The sequence below is a fragment of the Cyprinodon variegatus genome, unplaced genomic scaffold (genome assembly GCF_000732505.1).
Source record: "Cyprinodon variegatus isolate N-32 unplaced genomic scaffold, C_variegatus-1.0 Scaffold126, whole genome shotgun sequence".
In the NCBI taxonomy this organism is placed as follows: domain Eukaryota; kingdom Metazoa; phylum Chordata; class Actinopteri; order Cyprinodontiformes; family Cyprinodontidae; genus Cyprinodon; species Cyprinodon variegatus.
The window spans coordinates 293,030-303,505 of record NW_015150579.1 but is presented as its reverse complement, the minus strand read 5'-3'; the positions used below and the strand labels follow the sequence as shown (position 1 = coordinate 303,505).

The following is a 10,476-nucleotide window of genomic DNA, read 5'->3' as shown; positions in this document are numbered from 1 at the left end:
TTTTGGTGTCGATCATTCGATTTCATCCTGGACACTACAGAAAATGGGCTAAAAGTGTTAAAAACCGAACTTCTCCTTTAAGGAAGCAAAGGTGATCAGAAGCCAAGCAGAGGTTACTGTTTCTTTCTAGACACATGTACATATACAATACTGTTGGTTGAAACAAGGGCGGTTATGTACGCCACCTACAGTACTGGCTGGAAGAAGTCAAACTTGTAGCTATGTGCTTTAACTTAATAAGATTCAGACCAACAGGGCATTTTTTTAGTTTTTTTGAACAGATCATTTACTGTTGACTCCCATCTCTCCATTTCCATGTTTCTCCAACAGCAGTTCGATGTGGGAGCTTGCAGGAGGGACGTTCTCAGGACGGACTCTGACCCCAGAGCCCAGCCCATCTCTCTGGTCAAACAGAAGAGGAAGACAGCTCATGGGAGACCTGTGTGCAGAAGGAGGACAAAACCTGTGGCTTTGATCTGTTTTTGGTTATTAATCCCACCCCTTTGTCTCGTTAGTTAGCCAGCTGCCTTTTTCCATAAATGTTTTTTTTTTTTTATCTATTGGTGATGTTCTCCGAAGAGCAGGGTGAAAAGTTACACAATTTAACATACATACATACGTATTTAACAAAACAATAAATAGACACACAATACACACAATATGTTTCAAAATATTATTTTGAAAAATATAAACTCTAAAAATATATACAGATTATTAATTTACGATGAAAACGTTTGAAGATCCCATTTTCCTCCCAGTGGCACATTTACTCTCACAATCGAACCTGAATTCACAAATAAGAGACCAACTCTGCTGCAGCTAAAATGAATGGCCAGAGAAGACTCTGCTCTGCAAGTTAACCAATCAGATGCCAACAGTAAAAGTTTAAATGAATCTCAGAGCAACGCAGCACAGAAACCATGAAACTAAACAAATGGCTCGAAATAATTTATTTTAATGAGGAATTAAAATGTTCTGAAATGTAATTTCCCCCACTTATATTTCACCAGATATTTCATAAATTAGAACAAATAATTGATTATAAAACATGTATATATTCCTGTATTCATATTTCGACTTGAAATTGTTATTGGTAATTCATTGATCTATTTGGTTGTACCATTTTCCTCAATATATATATATATCTATATATGTATATATAGATATCTATATATATCTATCTATATATATGTATATATATCTATCTATATATATATCTATATATATCTATATATAGATATATATATGTATATATATATATAAAATAATATAAATAATCAACACCAATTGAAGAGTAAAGACGTACTGTGAGGAGAGACTCTCTCTGGGTGAGTTTCCCTGACACTGGAAGCGGCAGTCATCAATGTCGGACTCTGAATACCAGAACAAATAAAAGAACCCCCAACAGGAAGAGAGCATCATTAAAGCCTCATGTCTAAAGTTTGTTACTAGGAAATAAAGCAGTCTTTATTTTACTACAGAAGACCAGTAAATACAGTTTCTGTCACCTGGCAGTGAGGTCTGGCCTTGGCTCAGTAGAGGCGGCAGCGTCGATGCCGTAGAGAGACAGCCGGTAAACGGCTGAGAGGAGTTCAGACTATAGGAGGTGCTTGAACTGGAATGAACCTGATTGACAGAGATTAAGATCGGATTCAATTCAATTCGGTTTATTTATATAGTGCCAATTCACAACACATGTCATCTCAAGGCAGTTTACAGATACAATTCAACCAGATCATACTGTCAAATTGATTCAAAGTTTTCTATCTAAGGAAAACCAGTTGATTGCATCGACTCATTGACTCAAAGGCAATCCGTCACACCAAGCAGATTGATTACAATAAACATCTGTGGGTAATAAGAACGTGTATCTGGCATAAACCACATTTTAGTGTTTAAATTTAGGTTTAAAACATACAGAATCTGATTAAGATTAAAAAGCTGATTCTTTAGGCTTAGGGTCTTGTTCACGAGTGAGGGTAAGGTGGAGCGGGAGCTCGATGGGTGGATTGGTGGGGCGTCTGCAGTGAAGCGTGCACTGTACCGGTCTGTTGTGGTGAAGAGAGAGCTGAGCCAAAAAGGCAAAGCTCTAGATTTACCGGTCGATCTACATTCCTACCCTCATCTATGGTCATGAGCTTTGGGTCATGACCGAAAGAACGAGATCCCGGATACAAGCGGCTGAAATGAGTGTGTCTGGGCTCTCTCTTAGAGATAGGGTGAGGAGCTCAGTCATCCGGGGAGGACTCAGAGTAGAGCCGCTGCTCCTCCACATCGAGAAGAGCCAGTTGAGGTGGCTCGGGCATCTGATTAGGATGCCTCCTGGACGTCTCCCTGGTGAGGTGTTCCAGGCACGTCCCACCAGGAGGAGGCCAAGGGGGACACCCAGAACTCGCCGGAGGGACTATGTTTCTCGGCTGGCCTGGGAGCGCCTTGGGATTCCCCCGGAGGAGCTGGCCCAAGTGGCTGGGGAGAGGGACGTCTGGGCTTCCCTACTGAAGCTGCTACCCCCATGACCCGACCCCGGATAAGTGGAAGAAGATGGATGGATGAATGGATTTTTTAGGCAGCAACTGAGTAGAGCTGTGATAGATTATTAACTTTTGATCTGCATCCTGCTGTATGTTAACTATTGCATTCTGACAAACCTTCAACCTATACAAGAACTTTTGCATTTTACTGTATTATCAAAGCTCTTACACCACTCTGATAGATTTTCTCGACTAACTAGTACTTAAATTCCCTTTCCTTAGAGTTCTCTACATGAATTCTTTCTGAAGTACCTGTGTGTTTGAGACTGACGGAAGAGACAGTGAGGAGCCATGGGATGAAAGGAGTCCTGAGGAAAGAGGAGTGCTACACATTGTCCCTCCATGGGACAAGGAGGTGCTGCAGACTCCTCCACTGAGGGCGAGAGGGGTGCTGCAGACTCCACCACCCAGTGTGAGTGGGTCCTTAAGACTGGAGTAGATACCTGAGTAGAATGGGAAAGGAATGATTAAAAACAAAAAACCTTAGTGTCTGATCTTCTCTCGTGGCAGTTTGTGAAGCTCCAAAAACATGTATGGTGGCACTCATGAGGCTGAGTCGAAAAGTAGGTCAGGAAATGTGCAGCTCACACAGCAAACCATATCTAGGACAATATCTCTGCCTCACACAGATTAAACGGTACTCTGAAGCAGATTTATAAATTAGAGGAGCAGTAACATTAGACTAAATCTGTTGATCCTAGTTGGCTTTTCATTTCCTCTACAACTCTGAGGTCATGATGCTCAGATAAGCTGCAGTGTGTAATGGAAATATTTCAACAATTCAACTCGAGCTGCAAATTGAATACAGCGCAGTTCAAACAAATAGCAATGTGCACACATATAGACAGGAAGTTATGGGCTACCACACACGCCCACCCGCTCAGACTCACCGGAGCCGAGCAAAGAGCTGCTGCGACCTGCAGAAAAACTCCTTGCAGAGGAGGAGGAGGCTGTAGAGGAAGATGTGGAAGGCAGAGTGGAGGGGAAAGCAGGGTGGGGCACAGATGATGGGCTCTGGTAGAGTGAAGAGCTTAAGGCTGGGGGAGGCGGCGCTGTGGAGTCATGATGGTGGTGATGGTCCTCCTCCCTCCGCTCTCGGTTCTTGCTGCCCCGCGGGCGACCTGGGCCATGGCGGCTCTTCTTGTTACTGTGGTGCCTCCTCTCTCTGGGCAGCGGTGGGGGTGTGATCTTGTCTTTCAGGCCAGCGTCCTCCAATACAGGAGGGACGCTGACCTGAGGTGGCTTGGAGAGGGATTTGGAGGGCTTGTAGTCACCTGAGGAAGAGATTTTGCGGATTTTACAGGTGCTGCCCAGCCCTGAGGAGGAGGTGATGCGCATGATTGAGCCGAAGGTGGAGATGGTGACTTTGTTCTCGAAGGGGCTTGAGTTGCTCTCCGTCCGCTCATGACTTTGAGACCCTGCCAGGGGACAATCTGCAGGGGTCAATGCGGGCGGCTTTTGGAATTTACAATCTTCCTCCTCCTCCTCCTCTTCTTCTTCCTCCTCCTCTTCATATTTTTCACGCTTTTCTTCTTCTTCCTCCTCCTCCTCCTCTTCCTCCTCCTCCTGCACTGCAGACCTCCTGTGACGCTCCTTACGCTTCTCTCCATTGTGGTCATCGCCTCCACGGTCGTGCTCGCGTTCCAAGCGGGAGGAAGATGAGAACTGATGAAAATCCTGAGTTGCTGACAGTGATCCGCCTGCAGAAGACAAACAGTTAGACACAAACCCTTTCAACAACCTCTCAGTGTGATGGTGATGCTTCAGGAAGAACCTGTGTTAAATGGGCTGGAGGAGCATGAGGAGGAAGAGCAGCTTTTTCCCAGGCTTCCTGTTTTCTTAATGCGGTGGCCATGACTGTGAGAGCTCAGCTTCTTTGACTTTCCTTCGCTGTCCTTGCTGCTATGATGCGAGGAGGGGATCTGTGGATGCATATCAAAAACAAAATACAGAAATAAACATTTTAGTCAGAAACAAACATTTATACCACCAACATAAAAAACACAAGTCTTATTTAAGAAAGAAAGATCAAAACTCCTTGAAGTTTATATATGGCTTAGAATCTAATCTCATTTTTCCCTACATAATCCAATTAATACATTTTTCCCCATTTGTTTTATTCTTAAAATGACAAACATTACTTTCAAAAACAAGCTTTGATTCCAATCTGGGAGGTGAACTTCATTCAAAAGGAAACAATATGCAGCTAGAGGTATCCAATAGTGAGCTGGTTTATCATTTATAAGTACACATCCTAGATCAAAAAGTAAGGAACTGATGTAATTCTGAGCTATGGAAGCACAAGAAGTAAATTGGTGAAAAAAATTACAGATTTTCCAAAAATTGTATCTTTATAAACAGAAAATAATAATAACAAAATTTTTGAATCGTCGCCCAGCCCTAGTTTATAAAGAGACGCCTAAAAATATATTTCCACATCTGGTTTAGATATTCAAAAATATACTTTTTTATGCAGCAGTATAGTCTCACAACTCAAAATGTAACATGTAGCATTTGGTCATGAAAAAAAATAAATCCTAAAATTAAAGCCCACAACAAAAAAAACAAAACAAAACATCAGAACCATAGAAAACCATCAGGCAAAAGTAGCATTATGGGAAAAAAGGTTGTTTCTATCCCACTGTCACAAATATATGAAGAGCTTGCCCAATGCTCCTGGAGCTTTACTAGTCACTTAAAGCTTTCCTTAGATCAGAACGAGATCAAGCTTTTCAGCCACAAAAATTTGGCACAAAAATGTGTAGAAAAGCATGTGTTCTTTTAAATACAATGAAGGATTTGTGATGCTGTGGGCCCATTTCTCTATCCGGGCTCACAAGAACCCTTTTGGAGAGCATTGGAGAGCATTGCATCTGAACTGTAAAGTGCCTTGAGATGACATGTGTTGTGAATTTGGCGCTATATAAATAAACTGAATTGAATTGAATAGAGCCTTTGAAAAAGCTGCAGATTTTAAAAAATAAATATGGTAAACTGTAGCAGAAAGCTTAAAATAGTCCTCACTAGGTTTTTGAGCAGGATATGTATCTAAAAATATACATCCCATTAAACACAGAAAGGATTCCCAAGAGAGAAAAATAAAAATCAGGCATCTTTAATGTTCATCTCAGCTCCCAGGAGTAAAATTATAGAAAACCTGGGGGGTGGGGCTATTTTGGATTATATTCCATCTCAAATCATCCTCTATATACTGTTCTTTCAAAGAGAAAGATCAAAACTGTTTAATCAATTTTTAAACCAGCAGTTTATGTATTTACACAACTTAAAAAAAACAACAAGCCAATAAAACACATTTAATACATCATTGTGTAATGCTATTATATAAATGTCCTTCAGAATAACATTTATATAAAAGCAGAAGTTCTCAAAAAAATGAATAAAATGGTCTATGTCTAAGTTCCCACCAAGCACTTTAACACCAATGGTGGAACTTGTGTCAGATTGCAGCTAAAATGCACCCTGTGTCCTGTGAGGTTTTGTACCACAGTGACTCCACACTGTGGTTTGGCTGTTTCTACCTTTTCTATAATGCTTGTTGTTAAGGGGGAGCTCAGGTCGTCAGCAGACTTCTTGTGCCGCTCTTTTTGACGGATCTTGTCTTTATGACTCTGAAAAAACACAAAGAGACGTGTATTGTGTAGCATAGTCACACACCGACAAAAACAACTATCATAAGGAATCCTAAAACTTTTAAAAATTATTATATGAAGCAGGCAGGTTGTTTTCAAGTAAAATGCCATATTCTTTTCTCTAATGTTTAAATATAACTATGTATAACAACCGGAGTTGTTTTATATGGTATTCAATTAAATTTAATTATACTTTATTGAACCCGGAAGGAAAATTCAGTATTATGAGATTTAAACATGCTTAATTTTAACTTGGTGTACTCCACTTTTGCTGTGTGTTAAATTTTTCTACAAATAAATAAAGCTGGTATTGTGGATGATGCAAAGTTCAGAAATTTAGAAACATTCAGATGCAGTTTGAATGGAGTGATACCCCATCACAACGTGTGGGACTTCAGCTAAGAAATTGGAAACAGAATCTCCGTTTTATTCCACTGGAAATTTCAAGAATAAAGACTCCACCACAGCAGTCATAGCCTGGTTAATAATTTTGCGGCCTTCAGTCTTTTCACCTTAACTTTATGAAATGGGCTTAACCTGAAATGTTTCCCTCTGTCCTGTACCAACTCTAGGCTTGTTCCACAGTTCAGACACTCAAACAAACACCTGTTGTTTATATTTTTGAGAAAAAAATCAAATTCCCTCTCTTAGTAAAAATACATTTCTGTCTCTTTCTGACCTGACCGAACTATGCTGCTGTCATTCTTTCTGCCAAGCCTGCGCCTAACACTGCATGCTGCCTCTAACCTCAACCCCCTCATCTTCCTCTGATGATAGAAAGCAGACCAGCGCTAATGTCTGATAGACAGTCGACTGACAAAGAACATGGATCTCTGTAGGAGGCAGGAAACTTTGGAGACAGGAGACTGAGGATTGATGTGAAAAGTTTTCATCAAGTGACAAATCAGATTTGTGTTTTCATATTGCTGACTCTTTGAAGGACTATTGGAAAGGGCCTGCAAAGCTACAGGTAGCTTGTGAGCAATGGGATGGAGACGCCTGCCTTATTGAAAAAAAAAAAACTCAATGGAACTCATTTCTCCAGCTGCTTCTGATTTGTTGGTTTATTTTTCTACCAGTGGTGGTATTTTCTTAAGAATCGCTTTGGAAGCGTTTTTTTTTTCCACTCGTTGATTTTTCCCGAATGGTCTCACCATTTCTAGAGCTTTGATTTGCTAAATGCCTTCATTCTACCCCTGTGCTTTCTAAAAAAAAAAAAATAGGAAAATATAAATCAAATGGATTTCAAAGTGATAATTCACTTTAAAGTGGAGAGACATGACAGAGGCCAGTAAACACACGCATATCGTGCTACAGAGACTTAATCAGACCAAAGTGGTGTTTACCTTCCTTTGTTTATGGTGATGATGTTTTTCCTGTGATGGAGAACTGGAGCGCCCCCTGGAATGACTGAAGGAGCTGCTTGCATTTTCACTGGAGCGCAATTTCTTCTGCTGTAAAAGCAAACAGTTAGCTTAGCCTCAAGAACTGCTGAGCTTTTACAAGCACAAACAGGTTTATGTTGTAAAACGATAAAGAAGCAATAATTTACTCTTTGTACCATTTTATTGTAGTGGTGCTTGCAGTAACCACAATATTTAACGTTGTCAGCTTCTGGTCCTTCCTCCTCACATAAGAGACCCGCCATCTGGGCGCTGAGAAAAATATATCACAGGGTTACAAGTCAGAGTCAAGCTTCCACACATATAAGACGAGACAGAAAGTGTGTTTGGACGTTATTTTTAGATTTCTTGACAACTGAACAGACACTCAACCCTTTTAGACTAAAACCTTTTTTTTTATCCCTGTTATTTTCAAAGCTTGACGAGAATAATGTTCTGAGCTGTTCAAACCAAGAGTTATTTTAGTAACCGTCTTTTGTTTAGGTGAAATGTAATGTTGATGCTGGTATTCTAGTTAACATGTTTGACGGGTTTTAAAATAGGAAGGTTTTTGTCTTCTCCTTAGATTGCACTATGATGCTTTAGAAGGTAATGCATCAAGAACCAGAATACAAGGAAAACTCCTAATTATGCTTTTATTAAATATGAACCAAAAAATAGCTGCTGCTTCAAAGTCTGCAGTATTTCTTTCTGAGCAGCAAGTTCATCACCTAAAGTTGAGTCAAAAATAGAAAAAAGGATAACTGAAAGGCTGAAAACAGCTCAGTAAAGCTGCATTGTTCTATCGCCTCTGATACACATGGTGCATTTAGAAAGCAGACAACTAGGGTTCAAACAATTAATTGGATTAATCATGATTAATCGATTATTCAAACAATTGTCATCTAATTCAGTAATCTATTATTCATTAACTGCAGTCTAGAGACTCAAACGTGCCTTAAGTTGACAGGACAACCCACTTAGAGCAATAATTATACCAAAATTGAGAAAAAATATATAAATATCTTCCATTTAAGATAAAAGAATAACTTTTTCTCCTGACAATATTCTCTATTCAGAACTCCAAGTTGAAAAGTTTTAGTTACACCTGGTTTAATTTTGTATAAAAACTTCTTTAAGGAACCTTTCGCTATCCGATTATTAATCGATTAATCGAAAAAAATTATCGACAGATTGATCAATTATCAAAATAATCTTCATTTGCAGCCCTACAGACAACCGATTCAGAAAGTAAAAGATAGGATCTACATTCTCTGTTGGTAAAACACACAAAAAAATGCAGCTGAGACCTAAACTAGGCCAATCTCTTTGTCATTGTTTTGTTGTTGTCTAGACTTAGACAACTTTTATTGTCATGTTGTATACACAGGGTGTATACAAAACAAAATTTGCTTTAGTACAGCTCTCATGACTTTTTCATTTCTTAAAGTGCAGCAGTGATCAAATGTAAACAGTGTGGGAGAAAACACAAGATAGATACAAGTAGAAAGGTATTCCAAATCTATTTCTCTGGCATTAATTCACATTAGGAACAGATGCAATGATACAACTCTTAAGCAAGAGATCAGGGCTTTGCTATCACAAAAGCCAAAATGAAGTTAGCTGCTTATATGACCTTATATCATAAATCACACTTTTTACTTTTTACTGCAGATCTGATCAAAAATATCCTGCAGCTCTGGAAGGAATGTAGCCTATTGTGGGATTCAGTCACTTTTGCAGCAGAACTATAGATGGTTCTGTTCTATGATTTCCTGGTTTAATAGTGACTTAAACATGATCCTGAAGGACAAAATAAAAACCAAGTGAGTCATAAAACCAATGGCTGAGGTTGATTGATACAGAGCATGTCAAATCTGAACTAAACTGTTTTTCTTAAGTCTCTAAAACAATTTTAGGTTTTTTATAATGTCAGGGCAGACACTGGAGTATTTATAGAAACATTGTGGCTCTTCATTCAGACATTTCGCTTTCTATTGAAAGACATGCACCCTTATAGCTCGAAAGAAAAAAACACGAGATGTCTCAATATGTCACAAAAAATATTTTTCTTCTAAATCCCTCTTTCTACACCTCTCTGTAATTCCTTGATTTATTCTGACAATATCAAACTCAGTAAATCTTTCAAAGAGAACTGATTTTAGTCCAGGAGTCTTCGTCAATTCTTGGTATTGAAATGTCTTTTGTGGTTGCTGTGACCCTGATGAGTTAGAATTCAAACAGGTCTACTGTTAAGATGAGATTGCTATGTGCAAATTCACCGTGCTGATTGTAAACTGGATGTCAGTTCCCGGTTTGGTATGATTCTAGGATTTTATGACTGAATTAAAGGGCCCTCCTCATGGACTATGACTAAAAAACAAAGCATTTATCTTCAAATTAAACATCTTTCAAACATTTCTCCTGATTATGTGTAATTGTTTAACATGAAAAGACTTTTTGCACCAGGAATGATCAGCAGACATAAACATTATCATATGGCATCTGCCGGCAGCTTGTATTACTAAATTGGAAATGTGTACACATTACACACCAGATAAACTTTTCCGCCTGTCATGATCTTGGCACTGATGACTGGATTAAGTCGGGCATTCACTGTTTGATTTTTTGCACTTTTTGTGCCAATTCTCCAGTCGTTGGCGAATTTTTCGATCTGGCTGACTTTCAGCCTGATCGTGCGTGGTGTAGTGTACAGGGGGCAACAAGGGCTGATCAGCCTCTCACGACCACCTCCCGATCAGGAATCAGAAGGTCGGGAGAAAATCAAACATGTTTGAAATTCAGTTGGCTGTCGTAAAGGGGTCATGGGCAAATCGCTCAGTGGGCATGTGCAAACAAGGTAGGGCTGCAACAACGAATCGATAAAATCGATAAAAATCGACTTTTAAAAGC

At 39.5% G+C, this 10,476-nt stretch overlaps 1 protein-coding gene across 1 annotated transcript in view; it reads right to left on the bottom strand.

The window, feature by feature from the left end:
- The window catches only part of mllt6 (myeloid/lymphoid or mixed-lineage leukemia; translocated to, 6), a 45,726-nt gene that overhangs the window by 16,906 nt on the left and 18,344 nt on the right, over positions 1-10,476 (bottom strand). Inside the window, exons 6-14 of the mRNA XM_015375841.1 lie at positions 7,743-7,836; positions 7,528-7,635; positions 6,071-6,160; positions 4,306-4,453; positions 3,422-4,231; positions 2,784-2,974; positions 1,509-1,626; positions 1,307-1,373; positions 291-439 (exon numbers count right to left, since the gene is read on the bottom strand). Coding sequence (XP_015231327.1) covers positions 291-439; positions 1,307-1,373; positions 1,509-1,626; positions 2,784-2,974; positions 3,422-4,231; positions 4,306-4,453; positions 6,071-6,160; positions 7,528-7,635; positions 7,743-7,836 — 1,775 coding nt within the window. The remainder of the gene's footprint in view (positions 1-290; positions 440-1,306; positions 1,374-1,508; positions 1,627-2,783; positions 2,975-3,421; positions 4,232-4,305; positions 4,454-6,070; positions 6,161-7,527; positions 7,636-7,742; positions 7,837-10,476) is intronic.